Raw genomic sequence first — 22,827 nt, 5'->3', positions numbered from 1 at the left:
ATCTGTAAGATGTGCTCCTGACATCCACAACCCATGGTGCCTGAGGGCCTGGCCTGTGTGGACACAGAGATGCCCTGGGCGTTGCTCCTCTAGATGGAGGTGAGGTGAAGCAACTGGTACATGGCCTCTGACTGGCCCAGTGCTAGGAGCCGAATGCTGGCTGGCCATCCTGCTGTCTCAGAATCCCAGAGCGGGGTGCATGAGAAAAGCGAGTCCGCCCTGACTGGAAACTACACGGGGGTCCATTTTACCTCACCCTCACCAGGACGGAGGGAACAAAGGATGGAGGCCCTCAACTGCTCATGCCCACACCCTCCTTCAGAGCTGGCCAGCTTCAAATCCAGTTGGCTGCACAGCTGGGGCTGGCAGATGGCAGCCGAGGTCACTCATCTGGAACACTTGCACCCAGGAACCTAGGTCTCCATTGGCTCCCTACTCCTGGGGATACTACAGGACCCTAAGTGGACTTCTTTGTCCCATGTACTCTATCTCTCAGCCATGCGGTGAACGTTCTCCATGCTATTGCTCAGGACAGAGGACACAGAGAGGTCTGAAGGTGACAGTGGCTTGTGACCTGGCAGGCAGCGGAAGGAAGACATTGGGCTCAATTTCACTTCTGAGAGTAGCTGTGAGGCCCTGACCCTGTCTCAACTTCTTTATCTGCAAAGAACTTGCCCTAAGGGCTAACTTCAGATTGAACGATAATAGCACGGCTGATACCCAGGGGGCATACAACAAACAGGGTCCCCAGCCTAACAAGGGGAAGGACACAATGTTCCCAGGCCAAAAGAGATGGCAGGAGACAGGAAGGTCTGGACGGCAGTCAGCTTCCCTCTGTCCTCCAGTTCTCCTTCCTCTCCCCTGCTCATACAGAGGCCTGAGCAATCATTCGAGAGCTCAATGCATTCCTGTCCCCATCCTGACTCATTACCCCCAATTGTGTAGCTCCTCCAGCCCACTGACCACTCATTCATCCTGGTCCACCCCAGGGCCCAACTGTCCAAGGGCCACATTCCCTGTAAGCACCGATGTTGCCAGTCTGACGCTTCATTTCCCACCTCCCATTCACCAGGGTGCGTGCTCTAAACTCAACTGCCCCGACCCCCACAAATGAGTCCCAGTCTCCAAGATAACACAGCATCTGAATTGTGGCTTTTGAGGCACACCTAGGCTTAGACAAGGCTATGATGATAGGTCATTAGGGCCCTTGCAAGAAACACTCGCTATCTCTCTCCCCACTACAAGAAGATGCTAAAGAAGTCGGCGACCTACAAGCCAGGAAGAGGCCCTCCCTGGAACCCAAGCTGGTTGCGTTAACCGTACTTCTCCGTACTTCTAGAACCATGAGAAGTAAATGGGAATTGTGTATGACTTCTGCCCTGTGGCGTTGTTACACAGCCTGCACCGACTGGCACAGAGATAAAAACCTCACGTCTCCCTCATTTCCTTCCTGGGTCCTCCTTATAAGCAGTCACTCAATGGAGGTCTCATCTAGCCAGGTTTCAAAGGTCTATGCAGATTTAGCCTCCTATACTCCGCTCTTCCATCACTTCATAAACTTGTTTCCAGGGCAACCCAGGCCTGGCATCATCCCCCTGGCTCTGCAGAAAGACGGGGTATTAATCAAGAAGTGGCAAGTAGCCAGGTGGTGGTGGTGCACGCCTTTAATCCCAGCACCTGGGAGTGAGAGGCAGACGGATCTCTGTGAGTTCAAGGCTAGCCTGGTCTATAAGAGCTAGTTCCAGGACAGGCTCCAAAGCTACGGAGAAACCCTGCCGGGGGCGGTGGGGAATGTGGCAAGTAAGCTCTTACCCCTTCAGCCTGAGTGACCTAAGCCCCAGCCCGATTCAGGACATCCATTTCCAACTTCCATAACCCTATCTTCCCTGAAGTTTTCATGGTGCCCAAAAATACCACCTCCACTTGAAGGATGGAGCAATCGGAAGGACTGGGCCCCGAACTTGCCAAGGCTGTTTTGTCTTTGCTAGTGAGCAAAGAAAGAAACTTTGGGCTCTATGCCAGAAAGAAAAATGGGGACACTTGTAACTTCTCCACCCAGAGACACTCAGGGGAGTCTGCGTGTCAGCAAACAACAAGTGCCATACTGCTGTCACAGGTCAGCCTCACAGAATTGGGGTCACCACTTAGGGGGCCTTTTGGATTCGGGGCAGGCATCCAGGGTCAAACCCACAGTTGTGTGACCTCCTTGAGCCGCCATCATGCAATGGGGTGGGGCGGGGTTGGAGGTGCTGACTCTGCCAAGCCTGCAGAACTCAGGAAGGACGATCCGGTTGTAAACTTTGCTCAGTTGTCATTAGCAATGCTGGTGTGTCTCAGAGATTTACCACGTGCTGGATGCGCACACGCTGCCTTTAGTTCTGCAGTGGCTCCAGCCCAGGCTTTGGATAGTTTTTCCTCTTAGGTTTCTTAACACAGGCAGGATGTAATCATGGCTCTCAGTTCCCCCAAACCACTGTCATCTCCCCTCTGAAAAACCAACCTGCTTTCATCTTAGGCTTTCACTATTACCCTGGAGGCAGGATTTTTTTTTTTTTAATCTCCATTTTACCAGTGGGCGGCCTCAGGGGGTGGAGTTGCCCTGGGTCACAAAGCCACACGTGCGCTTCAGATGTGCACTGGTCTTAGGACTGCTTCTCTCTCTCTCTCTCTCTCTCTCTCTCTCTCTCTCTCTCTTTTTTTCTCTCCCCCCCCCCCCCGTGGGGCATGCATGTGTATGGTATTTGTATACAGGTATCTCCCACCCCCACCCGTGTTTATGTGCCCACGCGTGGTGTGTGTGTGTAGCACAGAGGTTGATGTCAGGTGTTCTTATTTTTTGAAGCAAGGCTCTCCCTAAACCCGGAACTTGATGTTTTAGCTGGACCAGCTGGCCAGCCAGCCCTCAGGATCCACCTGTTCACATCCTTCAAGAGCCAGGGTTACAGACCCGCTCTGCTGGGCCTGGCTGTTACCTGAATGCCTGGCATCCGAACACAGGTCCTCAAGCTCACACAGCGTGATCTACTACTGAATGGTGCACCTCCTCAGCCCCATTCTATGCTTTCCCAGAATGCACTCACTACAAGTCCTTCCTTAAGACACCGTCTGAGATGACCGGCTCCCCAAGGCTCCAAACACCGTGATCTCTTGCCCTGCCCGGTCCTGTTGTGGCAGTACAAATTGATTCTGCGCCCTCCCAGCAGTAAGGTTTGTGGAGGGCTGCTGGACGCAGAGGCTACTGAGAAATGACCTATCAATGACTCTTATGGTTCCCCCTGCTGCCCCCAAAGCTTTGAGGAGCCTCCCTGGAGCTTCAGAAAAAGGCTGAACTCTCCCACAGTGGAAGGAGACATTAGAGTTCAGAACAGAACAACCGCTTATAAGATGATCCAGACAGTGGTAAGTCGGGGCCAGAAGTGGGTGTGCCCCGGGAGTGTCCTCTGCTACCTTTTCAGAGGGTAACATAGCTCTCTGGGGTCTGTTGGCCTGAAGTGATATACATACAGCTGTCATTTCTTAAGGACCTTGAGGAGGGACCTCCAAGATACCACGACTAGACTCTTCAAAGGCAGCAAGCTGAGAGGCCCTGACATCTACAGAGGTATCACCCTTCACCCCATGTCCTCTGTTCTAAATCAACAACTACAGGCCTCTTAGGGGTCAGAGACCTATAGCCAACTTGGCCTGGCATCAAAAGCAAAAGCTGTGGGGTCCCCTATCAGAAGTCCCCAAAAGGCTGCTTTTTTTTATGTGACAGATACATATTTCACAAATATGTATTTAAGCAAAAGATTCCGGGCAGTAATCTGGGACTTCTGAGGACAATCTTCATGGAAGCAGGAGAGTTTGGGAGTATGTAACACATCTTACAGCAGCTTTACAAACAGAGAGCAAGCCAGCCTTTCTGAGCAAGTCCCTCAGTACTCTCTGCATGGCAGAAAGGGACTCACTGCCCCAGTGGCAGGTTATTGTTCTTTTCTGGGTATGGCACATATGCGACATCACCTCACCCGGTGGCCAATATGCCCAGAGTTAATACAATTAGTACGTGAACATTTTTCCTAGTTCTTTTTAAGAAAGATATTTTACATGTGTGTATATATTATGCATGCACGCGCATGTATGTGTGTGTATACATGCTGTAGCGCATATGTAGGGGTCTGAGAGAAAGCCTAAAGAAGTCCTTCTACCCTGTGGGTTCTGGGAATGTAGCTCAGGTGGTAGGTCTTGGCAGCAAGCATTTTCAACCCTCTGGGCCATTTCACCAGCCTGGTTTTTTCTCTTTCTAAGCATTCTGGGCCTGAGGATGCTTCTGGGGTCCCTTTGATTCTTGCTGCCTGGTGCTCTATCTCACCAAGAGCCCGACGCTCCGCAAAGCTCGTGAGACCTTGTGTGCTTGGCACATTTTGTTTGAGCCCAGGTTTCTTGAGTCCACCATCATTTAGGATTAGCTACTGTCCCGAGAATCACAACTGGACAAACAGGAGAATCCAGAAGCTTGCAAGGACGGTGGCGCTACCTGGACTCGCCAACAGGAAATCCCCGAGCCTGTACTAAAATCACAAGATGCAAGGCAGAGGACTTGGTTTAATTTGGTGCTAATGTTAATGTTCGCAGAACAAGGTGGGCTTCCAGACCAGGCTGGGTAGAGGGGACCCTTGGGGCTCAGTTTGGGTCCCCAGCAATCACATGAACTACTCATCAACTTCTGACTGGTTCAGCAGAGTCAAGGCTTCAGTGTGAGCTACTTTGTGCCCGAACACTTAGGCGGTCTCAGGAGACCCAGGCTGGCCTTGAACTCTGGATTCTACTGTTTGCATTTCCCAACTGCCTGTGATTACTGGCGTGCACCACGCCCGGTTTTGCAATGCTCACTTCTCAAGGTGCACCATGGAGACTCAGAATACGGGAGTCTGAAACTTTCAGTTGTCCCCAAGATAAAACCTTTGCTAGGGCAAGCTAGCTCTCTCTGTTCTGGACACTTCCAGCTGCCTCTCAGTGAGTTCCCTCTCTGCCCTCTTCTGGAGCCACACAGAGGTAGACTAAAATGTAACCATCCCACGCCTGTCATTTGATATACACTGAGGTACACCCGGCTTCCTTCCCGGGGCTGCCATCTCTGGCCCGACCTTGCAGCTGCTCCTCTGAAACCCCTGAGTCAGGTGGGCACATCTTTCTCCATTTACCTGCCACCCTCCCAAGAACAGGGCCTCCTCATCTTTATCCTGACAACCTTCCCACTTCCATACGCCACAGTTAAAGCATAGTTTGAGATTCCCATGCCCACCCCCGCCTCCCTTTAACACCTATATCTAACTTTGTCTCTGGTAGAAACCTGGGGTCTCCATGTAGTCAGGGTTCAGGAAGTACCCTTAGCTAGCCAATTACATTTTTGAGACAGAGCTCCGAGTGCCTGCCTTTCTTGTAGACCACCAAGCCACGGTAGAGAGGGAAGCCACGTGGCTCGGGTTCACGAGACTTAAATGATTTTCTGTGGATGGCAACCGGCACCTCTGGGAAACTGAAAGGCGATGCTCACAGAACACCGAGTCAGCAGGACGGAAAAAAATATCCCCGTACCAGCACCGCCACAGCTCTGTCCACAGCAGAGTCCTCCTTTGAACTGCTAATCAAGCCCCATCTTTCAGAATAATAGCCTGCTTATTACCACCCTGTTTGCATAACAAAGCATCTCAATAAAACTTATTTTACCGGGGCCCAGAGGGGGTGTGAAGGATCAACCCTGAGAAAGGAGTTTTAGGAATGTGCGAGGCGCTCCAGGGCCAGAGCCCAGGAATAAAGACAATGTAATTTGCCACCAAGAAAAGCCCAATAGACCAATAAATTACCCGCGTGCAAAGGGATTAGCTCAGGTTTCAGGGGCCTAGGGGACGGGCAGGGTAAAATGGGAGGGAGACGGCCACGCCTTCTCTTAAAGCGGTAAGGATCCTTTAGACTCCAAGCCACAGGGTCAAGATGTGTTCAACTCTGCACAGTGACTGTATGACCTGATTTACTCGCTCAGAGTCCTGGATCCTGCCGTGTGCTGGGAACTGGGCTGAAAGCGGTTCTCGGAAATCACTCTGTGCTTAGGTGGGGCTGGTCTTCCCAACTTCAGGAAGGTTTCATACGAGTTTGGACGGAGGCGTGACGGTACCAGGGAAGCAGCGTTTCTCAGAGACTGACAAGAGGCAAAAAAAAAAAAAAAAACAAAACAAAAAAACAACTCACTGGTCTGAGGACAGTGAGCAGGCTGGAGGAAGGCATCAAGAAAATATCACCTGACTTCAAATCACTGTCCTTTGCTGGGTGGAGCAGGAATCCTTTAAACCCTACTTGTCATCCGCCATCCTGCTAGAATCTGCCACCAGGGGGCACTAGATGAAAAAGGCTGAAGGTAGGGGCAGGCTTGTCCTGGAGTCCCTTGGCTGTTCTTCCCACTGGGGCCCTTCTGCTCCAGCCACTGGCTTTGCTGCCCTGAGGTATAAAGCCCAGCAGGCCAGACCCTTTGTCATTCCGGCCCCTGCGGTGGGAGCTGTTTCCTGCTGTGTGTCTTGGTGCCTTTCGCCTTTTAAGAAGCCTACCTTGTGATTCCCCAATCTTAGCTCCCTCCGTGGAAATGCCTGAGGGAGGGGAAAGGGAGTTCACTTGGCTGGCAGGACTACAAATGAAGCGCCTGCCTGCTGATTTCAGCCAGTGAACTCCTGCAGAAAGCCCCCCGTGGCAGCATCAGAACACTATTTTAGTAAGCTGCGTAACTTAAGAGGCAATAGCTTCAATTAGGCCACAGGCGGGTGGAAGGAGGGGAAGCCGCTATAGGAAATCTGCCAGCCTCGGGGAGAGGCCAAGCCTGAAGCTTGAAGTCTCCATCTTCCCTCCCTCCCTCCCTCACTGCCCACCCAGTCTGGAGGAGAAACCCGAGCTACACCTCTGGAAACATGTCACAACACAATCCTGATGGAAGTAGGGGAGAGGACACTACGTAGGAGGGCCAACTGCTGCCTCTGAGTGTGAGCCTCAAGCAGGGCCCGGTTCTGCTGATTCCAGTCCCGTAGCAAGGAACCTAGGTGTGTGTGGAGGCGGGGCGGGGCAGGGCGGGGGTGGGGGTGTTCTGGGACAAGAATGGATGCCTGAAGCTGCCTGCTGGCGTCACTCCGGCAGGAATTTCACTCAATCATCCTGGCGTAAACACCCAGGTGTTTGGCCTCAGATACCGAGAGGGACACACCCAGCTGACTGGATTTTTTTTTTTTTTTTTTTTTGGCCAGGTGCTGCACAGCCTACCTCACTTAACCCATCACCACAGCCAGAAGAGAGCACCGCTCCTGTGTGACATTGCTGGCCCAGGCAGCCTAAGGGCCCCAGAGCTGCCTGCTCTGCTACAATGTGTCTCGCTCGGCTACAATGTGTTTCCCACCCATGAACTTTACTCAGAATTGTTCAGTCTTGGCTGAGAGCAAGAAGGGGAGCTTTTGAAACAACCTCAGGTGACCTAGGAAGGGAAGGCAGAAACCCTGGGGAGCTGGGTCCTGGAAGGTGAACTCACTGTCTTGCTGAGCCTGGGCAGAGGTGGCTGAGTGGCACTCCCAGGACTGTACTACCCCCCTCAGTCACACCCAGCCAGGGCTGCCCTGCCTCAGCCTCCACACATGCCAAGTTGCTACAAGCGCCCTTGCTGCGTGCCAAGAAGGGTGTACCTCAGCTTTCCAAACAGGCCACCCTCCCCAGGCTCCCACGGAAGCCATGTGGAACCAACTCCCAGGCAACAGGGAGCTACGAATTAGCCCTAGAGTGGGAGGCCACAGGCAGCCTGTCAGTTAAGGCTTGAGAGCAAGTCTGGGTGAGGGAGCGGGGAAGGGGGGGTGTCAAACGCAAACGTCCTGCTCTGGGCAGGGACAAAACAGCCCTGGGCACCAGAAGGTCAGTGGTATTGGAGGTAATAAAGATTTCCCAGGACGGTGAAGCTGCAGGTGAGAGATGTGGCCTTTCGGTTTGGAAGCATGATCCTTCTTTCTGACGTGGGGCTCACACCTGAGGCGAGTGAGAACTTTATATCCTGACCTTGCCTCCAGCCATGTGGGCTTTTCTGCTCAGCTGCAGGTCAAAGCAGGTCAAAACATCGTTGAGGAGAAGAAAAAAAAGAAAGAAAGAAAAAGGAAGGGAGAGAGAGAGAGAAGAAAGGAAAAAAAAAAGAGTGAATTTCTCCCTCTCTGCCATCTGCAGGGGCTGGAAGGAAGGGCATATGCCAGGCACCTGAAGCAGGGTGGGAAGCCCAACCCCAAACTCCTTTCTGAAGGGGTGAGGTACAGAGACAGTCCTGTGGTGTCTAGGTGTTCCAGTGCTTTCGTTAAATAGGGCACACGGTAAGTACATCAGTAAACTTCTGACCTGCGACGGTGCCATCTTCCTCTTTGGGACACAAAGTTCGAAAATGACAAAGGGTAGTGTTATGGTTTTGGTCCCCCGTCCCTTTAAGAGACAAGCCACGCCCATTCCCTCCCCATCCGCTGAGGCAGGCTGATCTTCAGCTTCCTGCCTGAGCTCACTCTCTTTTCCATCTTCCTCTCGGAGAGGCAGCTTCGCTTCTGCCTCTCTCCCCACTTCTCTGCTTTCCCCCCTCTCCTCTCTCTCTCCCTCTCTCCTTTAATAAAGCTTTATGTCTATTTTCTGTGTCTGTGCCGTTAACCCGCCGCCGCACCGCCAGTTCACCCGCCGCCCTGGTCACATGTGTTCTGCGAGTCTCCGCGCAGCTACGCGCAGCTGCCCAGCTACTAAATCTTTTTAAGAACAAAAGGTAGGATGGCCTTTCTTTGGAGGCAGAGAAAGCACTATTCTTCAGGGTGCATCTGTGGGAACTGGGGTGGGGGGAGGTCATCCTGTTACTTGGTGTCATGGTCTCACAGTTCTTTCTTATCCCAGGCCCACATCTTCAGCAGACGCTATACAGACTTTAACAACTGTGTTTATCCAAAATTTGGAAAGGGCAGGAGTCTGGCACCAGCTATTGGGCTCAGCTTGGTAGCTGCCTGTGTAACACCGGGCAAGCTCTCCTCCTCATCAGGAGTGATGGCTCCCGAGGACTAAAGCAGCTATTGGAGACTCCTGGTACTCTGTGGCCATGCAAGCCACAAAAGAACTCTTAAAGTTATTTCCTCCTCCAGACAACCCTATCTGGGAGAGGGAATTATGAAGGTACTATGTCTTGAAGAATGCTGTTAAGTGTTAATTAGGGATTGTCTGTGAGAGGCCAGAATTTTGGGTTTTTAATCCCTTTTGGTCCTTGGATTTAAAAAAAAAAAAGTCTACTGCTTGTATAATCGGAAACAATATTTGGGGAAAATGTGGGGTGTTTGGGGAGAAAAGTCCTGCGGTCTTTGTCCTTTGAGCAAAAGCTAGAATTAAAAGTAACACACACAAACCTATGGGCCTTGTAGCTTCTAGGACTAGACTAGAAGTACTTGGGAGTGCGGGGGAGGAGAAGAAGAGAAGGCAGGAAATGGCTCCCACCTTTACCATACAGAAGAGGAGATGAAGAAGACAAAACTCCAAGACCTCTGAGTCCATGAAGCTAGGGGGACGCACAGCCCCGTGCAGCTTGGGCACCCAAATGTCAGATTGGACCACAGCGGGTTGCATTGAGTTTGGACTTTGGGCAGGGAGGTGAGTGTTCAACTTAGAACTGGGTGGTGCAAGTCAAGGCAGAGAGCATCCCATGGGAAAGGGGGTGTGATATGGGGCTGGGATACGTTGGATCTTTTGGAAAGGAGGTTTGGTGAGAGCGTAGGACTGACCAGAGATGCCCCTCCTGGGGTTGTTCTTCATGGTGTGGCTGCAGCAAGGTGACAACAGGAAAAAAAAAAAAGCAGAGGAAGGACTCCCAGTTCTAGGTGACTGGCCTACATGGAGACCTTTCTGCTGGAAAGACTTCATGCCTCGGGGTAGTGGGGGTCCCTGACACAGCTGGGGAGGGGATGCAACTTGGGGAGGCCACATCCTGGTGTGCCTAGGACCAGGAGACATGGGGAGTTTTGACTTTCAGTTTTAAACTAAGCAAGTCTTGGGCAAACTGGTGTGAGTAGGCCACTTTGGCGGGGGGGGGGGGGGGGGGGACACCACGACGACGACACACAAGTCTTCAGGGTGCATCTTAGCACGGTAGCAGAATAGTTAGGCACTAACTGGTACTCAATGCAAACCTGAAGGCGGAGAGCGGAGTACAGACCTTACACAGTCCACCAAAGGCAAGATCTTTAGAGGGAACTTCAGCCCCTCCGACCACAAACAGGTCCCCAGCCTTACTCATTTGCCTCTGCAGGACTCCAGAGTCTCTGCTCCCCAGCTCAAGTCTTACTTATGCCCTTGGGCTACCTCTCCTACCCTTCCACTTTCCCCGAGATCCTCTCCTTTGGGCATCAGGGTGACAACCTTGCAGAGGCTCTCCTTTCACCAGAAAACCAGAGAGCCTTCCCCTTTTTCTTCAGGGTACCCCAGAGCCTCAGGGGCTGTGGGAACTTTAGGAGTTGATATCTGGACTCTCCCAGGAGGTCAAACGTCTGTCTGCCCCTCATACCCTGGCTGCTAGTCTCTGCCTCTTGTAACTGAACATCATTTTCTTCCCTCTTCTGCAGCACCCCCCCCCCGCCCCTACCCCCAAAATTCACATGCTAAAACCTAATCCTCAAAGGGATGGTATTAGAAATAAGATCCAGGACTTTAGGAAGTGATTATGTCATGGGAGTAGAGCCCTCATGAAAGTGCCCGTATATAAAGAAAGGACCCTAGAGAGTCAGCTTTCCATCCCTTCTGCCCTATGGCGGAGGGGTGCGGGTTAAGAAGGCACAGGACAGACAGACGGACTAGGAAGGTCCTCTCACTGTATACCACAGTGACCACAGTGGCTGGTTCCTTGATCCCTGAGTGTCTAGCCTCCACAGCTATAATCAAAATGTCTTGTTATTTGTAGCCCTCAAAATCTGTGGTATTGTTATAGCAACCGAAATGGGCTCATACACTCTGTCTGGGACCCAGGGTCTAACTGAGAGACGCAGCTGTATATGGGGAGCAGGCTCCCTCAGTTCCGCCTTCTTACACAGCAGTTCAGTTAAAAAATATCCTCATCTCTATAACCACGCAGATAAATTTAGGTCCTTCAGAGAACCTTAGTTTCTCTAAGTGTCAGTGTCCCTACTTGAAGACGAGCACTTCTACAACAGGGACAACAAGGGGTAGAGAGGGTAACCCCAGGGCATTCAAAAGCATAAGGGAGGGGCTGAAGAGCTGGCGAGCAGGGAAGGGCACTTGTTCTTGTAGAGAACCAGGGTTCAGTTCCCATCACTTATACAGGACAGCTCATTAAAAACAAGTAACTACAGTTCCTGGGACTCCCGTGTTTTCTACATACATGTGGTTGCACATGCAGGCACGCAGACGCATACACATAAATAAAAATAAATGAAAATTCAAAAAATGAAATACAACTATTAGGGAAGGACGCAGGAGGAGAGGCTGCACCCTCCTGAGAAGCTAGCCCTTTGAACAAGCGAGCCATCAGAATCCCTTGGAGGGCCTGCATCCCAGCATCTGCTTCACCAGACCTGCAGTGCCCAGGTTCCTGCGGGAGGCTGATGTTGCTGGTCCACGGCCCACACTTTGAGAACCCCGCTAGAACACAGCATACATGAACAGCTACAAGAAACATGTCAACACGCACACACCATGCTTTGGACGGGTTTCTCTCAGAAGTCTGTTTGAATAAGTCACAATGGCCTCACAGCTTAAAATGTATCTATTTTGCTGAGTTCCAAAGAGGATGCTATTTGAGGAAACCTCTTCTAAGAAGTTTTTTCCGGCCTACCCCCATCCGGGGCTTGGGGATGCAGCCACTTTGTCCCATCTTCTACCCTAGAACAGTATTCGGACACCCCTCCAGCCTTCTCTCTTGATCAGGCCGAGGGCTCTGAAAGCTGTCACTGAGCGAGGGCTCGGGAAATCGGCCATCCACGTTGAGCGAGTCCACGTAAACACTCCAAACAAACACTCTCAGTCTGGCAGAGTGAAGGCATCTTTCTCCACATAACTATGTCCAATTTAATTTGCACTCCTGCTCACTGCTGGCAGCCATTCAAGCAGGCAAGCCCTGAACAAACCCATGCTTTCACAGGGTTGCTGGGCAAGCTTCTTCCACCTGTCTCTAGTGGGTGAGACCCTGGCTTGCCTAAAGTCCCTGAGGTCCACCCACTGTGCACCGGACCGCTACGTCAGAGACGGGGACAGTGCATCTCCCCTACAGAAGAAACTGTCCTTTTGCCCCTATGCGGATTCCAGCGCCCCCACATTCCTGAGGCCCTCCGTTTATTTGGTCCTTGGTAAGCAGCAGCTCAGTTTTCACAGAGGTGGGCAGTTTTGACTACATGCGACTGTCAGAGGGCTCCAGCGAGGGGAAACCTTAGCCAGTTGGCATGACACAACCCAGCTATCAGCTCCATCTGCCAGGGTCTAGTTACCAGCCCCGAAGCCAAAAAGAAATGGGTTTCTTGGACACAAAAGTGGCGGAATTTGAGTTGTGAATTACATAACCCGCCAGTGTGCCTCAGACTATGCTGCGGATGGTTTAAAACAAAAATAGTTTTTAAGACAAAATAAATAAATAAATGGAGAAACATTACCCCCCCCCCCCCCCCCCCCGCCACAAGCCCTAACCCCACCCAGCCATGCAGCTCCATCCTACTCTGGAGAACTTCTGCAGGCCCTCCCTCTCCTCACCTTCCAGCCTCAGATGCTAACAAGTGCTGTAGCTTTAAGAGCAGGAAGGTGTTGTTTTAAGAGCCCCGGGAGCCCCCCTTCTCAATTTCAGCACTGAGCTGAGATCACACTCCCCCCACTGCAGCCAAGGGACAAAAGCCATTTATCAACCCATCTGATAAAACTTCCAATGGGCTGGATCTTTATCCCGACCAAACCAAGATGAACAACAGCATGCTGCCACTTCTCTGAAATTCTTTTTCTTTCTGATGATGGTTTTTGCTTTTTAAAATTTTAATTAAATGCTTTTTTTAAAAAAATTTTTAATTCTTGGGAACAAATAACATCAGTCTTTCAAATAGAACATTTAGATCAGCAGCTCTCAACCTGTGGGTCGTGACCCCTGGGGATCAAATGACCCTTTCACAGGGGTCTCCTAAGACCATCAGAAAACTGATTATTTACATTACGATTCATAACAGTAGCAAACTTACAAGTTATGAAGTAGCAACAAAAATAATTTTATGGCTGGGGGGTCACCACAAAATGAGGAACTGTATTAAAGGGAGCAGCATAAGGAAGGTTGAGAACCACTGATTCAGATGAAGAAACTTGGGTTTCAAGAACACAGCAGTGGGGAAGGTTATCTCCCCTGCTGGAAACCACTGTGGGGGTTTTGAGATTTCAGGGTGTCTGGGGTATGAGGGCTGTTAGGGCATACTGACACCCCTTCCCTGTTCTAGTCCTGGGCAGGGATCTATCTCTTTGGGAGTTTCAGAAAAAAGGTCTGGTGGTAGTCCCTGAGGGAGCTGGGACATTTTGGCTAAGTGGGTACTGGGGGCCCTGTAGCTCGGCTGAGACAAGAGAGCAAACTCACCCTTACCCCACAGTGTTTGCTGTCCATGTTGTGTGCCCCCCGGAATGCCAACTTGAAGCCAGGCCTAGCCTGGACTGACTGCCCTGTCTGTCAGTTCCTTGAAACCCAGTTGGCTGAAAAGGAAATCAAAACAACCCAGTCCCAGTCCTAACTCAAGTCCTTTCTTGCAAATCTCAGCTGCGCAGAGGCAGCAGAACCACAGCTGGCCGCGCTCCGAAACAAGCTTTGGAATCTTTTGCTCAAAGGCACCTCTGAACCCCACAACACGATGGAAAAGGCTGGGAGATCCCGCCTTACAAGGAGGACCATTTGGTCGTGACACTGTTTAGTTGTATTTTAAAGAGAAAAACGTGTGGAAAGCGTTTAACTGGCCCTTTCAGACTCTTGAGTAGCATGAAATAAAAAATGAAATAAAACTTTACGAAACATTATAAAGAAAACAGACCGGGGATTTAAGCTTCGTTCATTCCCCCTCCCCCCAAAGGGGAAAAAAGTAAAGAAACCGGAGCGTTTGGAAAGGAACAAACGCTTCTCTGTGGAGTTGGTCTCCCTTCCCCCAACAAAAACAAGAGGTCCGGGCTCGGAGGAATTTGAAAGCAGCGATCTGCCAAAAACACTGTGAAAAACTATGAGGGATTCATTGGAAACAGATGGGCTTTTTCAGCTTTAATTCTGAAATTCTCTCGCTTTCTGGCACAATAAAAACAAACGGGGGCGACGCAGAATGTTATCAAACAGGAATTAACGCGTCTGAGCCTGTGTCCGTGGGCTTCCCCGCGTGGGCCAGCGTGAGGGCGGGACGGGGCGGTCGGGGACTAGTCTGGGACCTCCCAAGCGCCCCCAGCTCCACCCCTGAGCAACCAACAGGTTTGCAAACTGGTGGGCGAGGAGCTGGAGAAAGTGCCCCTGGTGCGGAGTCCGAGCCTCCCCTTCTCTCCTTTGGAGCACCCAAAAGGCGTCCAGGGCACCCGTTTTCTCGGAAGAAGGGAGGGGGCAGAGAAGCATCCCTAGCTCTGCAGATCTCCCCATTTGCTCCTGTTCTTCGGAGCTCGGGCAGGAGTTCCCTCACCTCCAGGTCTCCTCCGACATCCATCGCTCCCTATGCAGGGCACGGGACAAAGACCCGTGGCAATGGGAATCTGGGTCCCCAGGGGGCTGGAGAACCGGGGACCCCAACTCGCGCAGGGTGGCCCAGGAACGGGGGACCCGGCTGGCCGTCCCCTGGCCAGGGAGCTGTGTCTTACCTGCGGGGAAGCTGCAGAGAAGGACGGCGAGGGTCGGCCACAATCCCAGGGCTGAACGTCCTGCCCCTCTCCCCATACCCATCCATCCAGCTCGGCCTGTTACCACTAGCCTCTCCCTGGAAGAAGTTTAGAAGAAAAGGAAGGGAAAAAAAACAATCAATCACGCTGCGCAGAAGAGGCAGCCTTGCTCGGCCGGCGGGAGCAGCGAGCCGGGAGGCCCGGTCCACCTCCGCCACCGGCGCCCGGTGTCCCCCCCCACCCCCACCCCGCTGCCCGGCCCCGCCCTCGCCATCCATCATTCGCTTCCCCGCCAATGTCGCAGCCGCCCCGCGCCCCGCCGCCGTGAGCCCCGCCCTCCCGAGCTCAGGTTTCATCCTGGCGGGAGGGAGAAAGGGAGGGAGGATCGCCAGCCCAGGCTGCTCGGCTGGTGGCCAAGGGGACCTGGGGAATCAGGGGCCCGCTAGTGCAGTGCGCGTCCCCAGCTCCTAGCTAACTGCCACTCCCCACTCCTCCGGGTGGCTAAGGCGCTCAGGGCACGGGGATCTCAGAGAGTTTCAATCCTCCCCCATCAACATCGCATCCAAATCGAAAGAGCTTGGAGACAAACTCCAGCCTCCCCTTTGCAACCAGACTACCGCTCCAAAGCCGCCACCGACACCCCTCGGCTCGTTTTACCCCCCTTCAGATGTCTCGCGGGCGCCGAAGACCAAAAGGCCTCCTCCAGAGTTGTCAGGCTCTGGGCAACAGTTGCATCTCAAGGATCACGCCCGCCTCGGACCTGGGCCACGCATCTGGACTCCGCTGACTCCAGCACCATCTCTAAGCACCCGGTTTGCTTCGCGAGAACCTGGCCCTATTCGCAACAGAGATCTCTCTCTCATGAACTGAGATCTTGCGGGCCCAAAGCTGCCTCCCGGGACACAGCTAGCAACCTAGTGAGATAGAGATACTGTGGTCCCTGGGGCGCGCAGGCCAAGCAGAGGCTATACTCCCAAGCCCCATCTTGGGATGGCCTCAGGGTGGTGATCGCCCTTGACTCAGTCACTTATTTTTTCAGGAGAAAAATGTCTTCTCTCTAAGGTTCCCTAGCTCTTCGGCCTTTGTGGTATTTAGGGGACTGGCAACTTCCCCTCAGAAACTTCTTTGGGTGACACAAATATGCCAGTGTTTTTAGTCAAATGGATTCCTCCCGCCCACCCCACCCCCCAAGCCAGCCCCTCTGGCTGGGGGGTGGGGGGGGGAATTCTGGATTTTGTTCCAATTTCTCTTAAGAGCTATATCACAGTCTCATTGCGGGCCACACAAGCTGCAGGCTATGTCTGCACTGAGAACTCGGCTGTGGGAGGGGAGACTAGGGGGAAGGAGACTGGGGTGGGGGGCTGTTCTATACCCCAAGTCACATGGTGCCTCAGACAGGCAGGAAGACAGTACAGCTTCGGAATCTGGCCTTCCTGAAGCAGATGAGAGGGAACTAATTCCTCAGTCACCTGTGAAGCCAGAGACTGCAGGTTCCTTTGGTCAAAAAACCCGTGGTAGCAGCCGTTTTTCCGTTCCAGTTGGGCTACCCCGGGGGGATTCCTCTCAAATATTTAGGTTTCAGACAGAACAGGCTCTGCCTACTTATTGTTCCCTTGAACCGAAGCTTCCAAGTGCAGTGTAGAATTCTCTAGGGTGAGTTCACCGACTCAAATCCAGGGCTCAAAAGTTTTCCTTTCAAGGCTGCTCTGCCAAACCCAACAACTGTGGAGAATCACAACAGAGCCGCTTGCCCCAGGAGCAGCCCGGACAGACAGACAGACTACCCAGACACTCACTGTGGCCTTTCCACTCCTAAGGTCCAGAATTACATATAATTGGCTGGAATCTGCCTTTCCGATTTCTAAACCTTTGTATAACCAGAGATCTCCTAAGCATTCCCAGCAGCCCAGGGAAGGAGAGCCTCTCTAGTCCTGCCCTTGGTCCAATGGCAACAGGAATTTTCATCTCAACTCCTGTTTCTCCCTGTGAAAGGGCCAGGCTATTATTGTCACTTAAGACCAGAACTGAATATAATTTGGGAGGGGTACTAGGCCCTGGTGTGTCCCCAGCATCTCTGCTAGGGATGGGGCCTGTCTTGAGAGGGGGGAGGGGCTCAATTAAAAAAAAATTATAGCCGGGCGGTGGTGGCACATGCCTTTAATCCCAGCACTCGGGAGGCAGAGGCAGGCGGATCTCTGAGTTCGAGGCCAGCCTGGTCTACAAGAGCTAGTTCCAGGACAGGCTCTAGAAACTACAGGAAACCCTGTCTCGAAACCCCCCCCCCCCAAAAAAAATTATAATGTATTTTTTGTACAGATATGTATGTGTCTGTGAGTGTGTACATGTGTGCAGGTGCTGACACCTGACAGGGTGAAGAAGAGGGTGTCAGATCCCCTGGAGCTGGAGTTACAGGATGTTGTGAGCCTCCCTACATGGGTGCCAGGAACAGTGCGCTGAGCCTGTGAGCGCAACAAGCATTCTTAACCACGGAGAAATCCCTTCAGCCTGAGACCCAAGGGGTTTTTTTTCCTTGTTTTTTTTTTTTTTTCTCAGCTCCTTGAATTTGGTGTTTCCTCCCTGTTTTGATCATATATTCATCCCTCCCCACCCCTTTCTTTACCTACCCAAATTTGTGTTTTTCAAGACTAATTTGTGTTGTCCAAAATGAAAATATTCTTGGACATGCGCTCTTCCGCTAGTCAGCTTACCAGGGGATAGACCCTTAGGAGGAACTTTCTCTCCTCTGAGCAGCTAACAGTTGCTATTCACTCCAGGGCTGGGATCAGCCAGTAAATGTGCTTGCTCAGGATAGACTGGGCTATCTCAGGGGATAAAGAAATAAGAGAAATTCTTGCTGTGGTGTAGAGACAGGCAAAGTTTTAGAAGATGGAGCCTGGTGGTCCTTCTGACCTTTGAAGAGATTCTGAGACCCGGACTCTTTTCTTTTCTTCGTTTCCTGGCCATGAAGTAGGCTGCTGACTGTACCACATGCTCCCCACCATTGCCACTCAGTAGGCCCTCCAGAGGCCCAAAGCCATGGGCTCACCTGGCCGCAAACTGGACACCCCCAAAACTTGTGAGCCAAGACAACCTGTTTTCTTTTTCTTTGCACACCATCTCACGATATCTCTGCTCGCACAGACACCCGTTAGCAAGTCACCATGACACACACACCTCTCGTGCAGTGTTAGCGGCTTCTTCCAAATGTAGTCCCTTTCTGCCTTGCCACTCTCCCAGTCCCAGACAGCCTGCAGGAAGCCTCACAGCATGGAGGGAGAGCTCAGGCTGGTGAGCTTCCACAGTCTCATCTCATAGTGCTCTTGTGACCTGCTTTCAGTTTCTCGCGGACAAGAAGAGAACTTGATGGGACTTGGTATCGGTGACCTCTCATCCTCTTCTCCATCTCTAAGTTCAAATCACAGCTTCCCAAACTCCTGACTTTTCTAGTGTCCAGTGTATGCATTCCTGTGTCTCAGGACAAACCTCTGGGTTTTTTCCTTTCTTTGTAAGTGAATAAGCTCGGTTATTTTCTTATTGCCACGGAAAGCTAGCACAATGCTATGGTTGGATTGCTGCGAAAACAAGCGCTGGAGAGCAATGACTGACAGGGGAAGTGAGATGAGTGTCAATCAAAAAGGCGATTTGAATTTTCAGGTGTCTTGAGGGTGGCTTTCTAACGATCATGGCTAATATTTTGATTTGTTCTTTTTTAAAATTATTTTTATTTTTGATTGTGTGCACACATGTGCGTCCGTATTGGGTGGGTGGGGGTGTATGCATGTGGACGTAGGTGCCTGCCCAGGACAGAGATGTTGGAGTCCCTGGGACTGGAGTAACAGGCAGTTATGAGCCACCTGATGTGGGTATGATGGGAACTGAACACAGGTCCTCAGGAAGTGCAGTGCACCATCTTAGCCATCAAGCTGTCTCTCCAGCCCCTTGATTTGTTCTTATGCTGTCTGTGTTGATTGACATTTTCAGACAGTTTCAGCTAAGACAGGTTCATTATCACCTGTGTTGTGCAAAGGAGGAAACTGGCTGAATGATCAGAATTACTCACTCAAGCTGGGCGTGGCGGTACGCGGTTTGAATCCCAGCGCTCAGAAGTCAGAGGCTAGCCAGGTCTACAGAGAGAGTTTCATGACAGCCTGAGGAGAAAGTGGGGAGAATGCATGCTAGGGCTGAGGCAGTTGGCAGGGATGCCATCTGGTTTTCACTGAAGTTGAATTTAACTGGCGAGCTTTGTAGGGGCTGATGGGGTCTTCATCGTGTCTTCCTTAGCTCTTTCTGGCCATACTATTACTTGTCCCAGCTAGGACAAACTATGACATCCCTCATGTGGCTGGCTCTAGTCTTAGTTTGGATTCCTCTCACTTGGACAAACAGACCACTGGGTATAGATGAAGCCAATGGTCCAATACTGGTCTCAGGGATTTTTGCCAAGCTCACAAATGGGGATGTGTGGCCAGTACCTCTCAATCCATTGTTACCTCTCAGTTATGAATCTGATAAATTTTCTTGAGTGTCCTCTGCTCTCACCCTGCTTTGAAAAAGCTGAGGAGGCTGGAGAGATGGCTCAGCGGTTAAGAGCGTTGCCTGCTCTTCCAAAGGTCCTGAGTTCAATTCCCAGTAACCACATGGTGGCTCACAACCATCTGTAATGAGGTCTGGTGCCCTCTTCTGGCCTGCAGGCATACACGCAGACAGAATAGTGTATACATAATAATGAAAAAAAAAGGAAAAAGCTGGGGAGGGGACAGGGGAGAAAAATGGCAAAGTGCTTGCCTTGCCTACAGGAGGACCTGAATTTGTCCTTGGGATGTAGGGTGTGTGTGTACAAGGCTCTGAGTCTGATCCCAGAAACTCACATGTGTACATGCAAACACACACACACACACACACACACACACACACACACACACACTATACTTATACTGTGTCTTAAAGAGCTGGACTGGTTCACTTGACAACTCCAAGTAAATTGACCCATCCGATTGCTCTCCTCCTTGATACTTCAAGGGCTACTCCTGGTCTCGCCCTCTCAGAGCTGATGAGGCAGTCTTTGTTCACATTCCCCATGACCTTCAAGTCTGATCCTATCACCTCCCTGCCTTTATCTTCCCACACTGAAGCCCTCAAGGAACAAAGCAGGGCAGCCTCTTGTGAAAGATGCTCTCCGGGGTGATTAAACGTTGCTTAGCCTTCTACAGCCTTGAGATATTTTTTTCTGCAGTGGAAGGACATCAACTGTCAGGTCTGGATCACAGCCTAGAAAGAACATTCTGTTTTGGTTTGGCGTCCTGGACCATCTCTGATAAAAACGTTAGGCAGTTTCTGAATATCTAGGCCTGCACAGCCTTTAACTAACAAGCACCCTGCACAGACCCTCGGAATGCCCTTGTTTGACTCTAAACGGCTTGGGCTCCGGAGCCTGTTCTCCTGTCGTCGTTTGGATTATGTTATTGTAAATGCGTTAATTCGGGCACATGCCTGCAAAGCTTCATTTGGGTTTTCCTTACTCAGTCTTGAGCTCACCCAAGAGTTAATCACTATTTGTTTGCTATCTCCACAGGACCCGCATCTCTTCTTCAGGATGGAACCATTTGACCTTGCTTTCTTCGGATAAAATATATACATTTCGGCTAAATCTGGGTGCACAATCAATCCTGGGGGGATTCCCCACTGATCTTAATTCTCCATCCAGAAAAGTACAGGTTTTTTTTTTCTATTTTTGTTTCTTGTCTCTGAGGATCATTCTAATCTCTGGCAATTCCCATTCCCCTTCTCTGGAGCCACTGAACTCTTATAAATGACCTTTTGAGTGGAACCTGGTTGAATGGTATTTTGAAAGTAATGTAATTCATCACTGGGTTTCTTCCTTGCCTTTTGATTTGTTTACCTCTCTCCCATTAAATTGTCCAGCTTCATGGTCTCTGTTGTACTTCATCCAGGTAACTGATACTTTAGCGTGTGCCTAGCAATAGTAATAACAGTGCACGTTCTACAAGAGAGACTATTAAAGGGACCGCAACACAGGCATGCTCCCTCTGTGTGTACGAGGCACGCAGGTGCCAACTACAAGCACAACTGTACATTTTGGCCAAGAGGCCATCACTGCCATCCTTCATTTATGACAGTTTTCCTCTCTGTAATAGGTGACAGAATAGGCCACCATAGAACTTCCTCTCCGTGTTCATTGCCGTAACCGGTTAGGAGAGGACTCTGCCCTATTAATTTGCTTCCAAAGCATTTGTAAGCTTGCTGTCATTGTTGGCACTAAGAACCTCTTCAGGGCTTGGGAGTAGGGTTCAGTGGTACAATCGTTGTCTGATGTTTGTGGAACCCTGGATTTGATCCAGCAAAACACACACACACACACACCCCACTGTGGATTTTGGAGACTCTCGAAACATGCTCCTTAAATTGTTTAGTCCACTTAATCTTCCTAGCTTCTTTCTAGCCTCTTTTCTCTCTGTGTGCATGCTATTTTTGTTTTGATGGCCTCCCGTTACTATGAGGGTGACTTCTTGTTAATTTAAACAGTTTTTTTTTTCTCCACCACTTAAATGTTACTTTTTTATAAGAACACATTATGCTGATATTCCATCAGCTCTCTTTAGAGACTGAGGCATCATCTCACCCGGGATACTTCCACATGTAGATGTGAAAGATGAAATAGTATGAAAAAACATATTTGCAGATCCCAGTCACTTCTGAACATCTTTAAATGTGTAATATGTTTTCCTCACGAGAGAGAAATTCCTTTTGCTTATGCATGTGCTTTCTGTCTCACTCTAAGAACTGAGGATTCCGATGGAGACTTGAGATGCTCTGTAATGTGCAGCAGGCCGTCCTGGTCTCTCTCAGGCAGCTCAGTCGAGAACCTGGCATCTCAACACAGGATACTAGTACCCCGAGAGAGCGGTTTCCGGGGTTCTCAGCAGCCCATTCTCATCACGAGACAACGGAGCTGGCTTTGCGAGATGGATGCCGGTTGCTTCTTTTCAACAAGGCCACTGACTGCGAAGCCCGACCTTGTCGGCTACAAATGCACAGCTGTTCCCCACAACGACTTTCGCCATCAGCATCGGCCTCACGTTGTCCAGAACAGCTACTGTCAGATTTCATTTCTTGAACAGACTGTATCAGACAGACCCATGGGTCAGCCTTCATGCCTATTGGTTCGCTTCTAGAACAGTCAGAGGATCTTCAGGGTCTAACGGACCAGCTCGGTGGGCCTGCGGCATGTGCACGGAGTACTCTTGGAACCTCACCAACTCTATCCCTCCAAATTGGCATGGATGTGTTCAGTGTGCTAGGAAAAGGCAAAAATGATTTCCAAGACAGAACTTACTGGAAGAAAAAAAATTTCTTGAGCTTTCAGTTTCCTTCAATTTAGTACCAAATATATTTAGTGAAAACAAAATAATATAGGTCCATGTTAAAAAATATTCAGTGTCCTGTCAAGTGAATCTTCCTGTGTCTAGCTTATCCACCCATTCATCTATCTGTCTGTCTGTCTATCTCTTTTTTAATATAAGATGATCACCTATCTATTTACTATTCTTTTTACTATAAAGCAAATACCGCCCAATAAAATAATAAAAATAATAAGTAAATAAATAAATAAATAATAAAAATAGCCTTTGACTATTCCCTCCACGGTGGGTGTTTCCTATTCTATTTCCATTTAAATTGTACTATGAATCCTCCAACGTAGCAGAAGAGAGTTGAGCTCACCAGCCAAAACCAATATATGTATGTGCATATATACAGACAGAATGAGACGCAAAATAGTGTGTATGAGGGACGTCAGGAGCTTTTACAGTTACGTCCTTCCACCTTCCTGGGCTTCAATTCCCGCTTTAAAATTATTTTTTTCCCCCTCAGGAAGTTCAGATTGGTCAGTGTGAATACTGCTGCCACGATGTCCCAGGGATGGCACCA

General features: G+C 50.5%; 1 protein-coding gene across 1 annotated transcript in view; it reads right to left on the bottom strand.

The window, feature by feature from the left end:
• The window catches only part of Rgma (repulsive guidance molecule BMP co-receptor a), a 28,183-nt gene extending 12,530 nt beyond the window's left edge, over positions 1–15,653 (bottom strand). Inside the window, exons 1-2 of the mRNA XM_038314194.1 lie at positions 15,625–15,653; positions 14,863–14,987 (exon numbers count right to left, since the gene is read on the bottom strand). Of these exons, the coding sequence (XP_038170122.1) occupies positions 14,863–14,987; positions 15,625–15,653 (154 nt within the window). The remainder of the gene's footprint in view (positions 1–14,862; positions 14,988–15,624) is intronic.
• Positions 15,654–22,827: the final 7,174 nt, after the last annotated feature.

The sequence above is a fragment of the Arvicola amphibius genome, chromosome 12 (genome assembly GCF_903992535.2).
Source record: "Arvicola amphibius chromosome 12, mArvAmp1.2, whole genome shotgun sequence".
In the NCBI taxonomy this organism is placed as follows: Eukaryota; Metazoa; Chordata; class Mammalia; order Rodentia; family Cricetidae; genus Arvicola; species Arvicola amphibius.
Note: the sequence above shows the minus strand (reverse complement) of the source record. Positions and strands in the feature narration are given on the sequence as shown.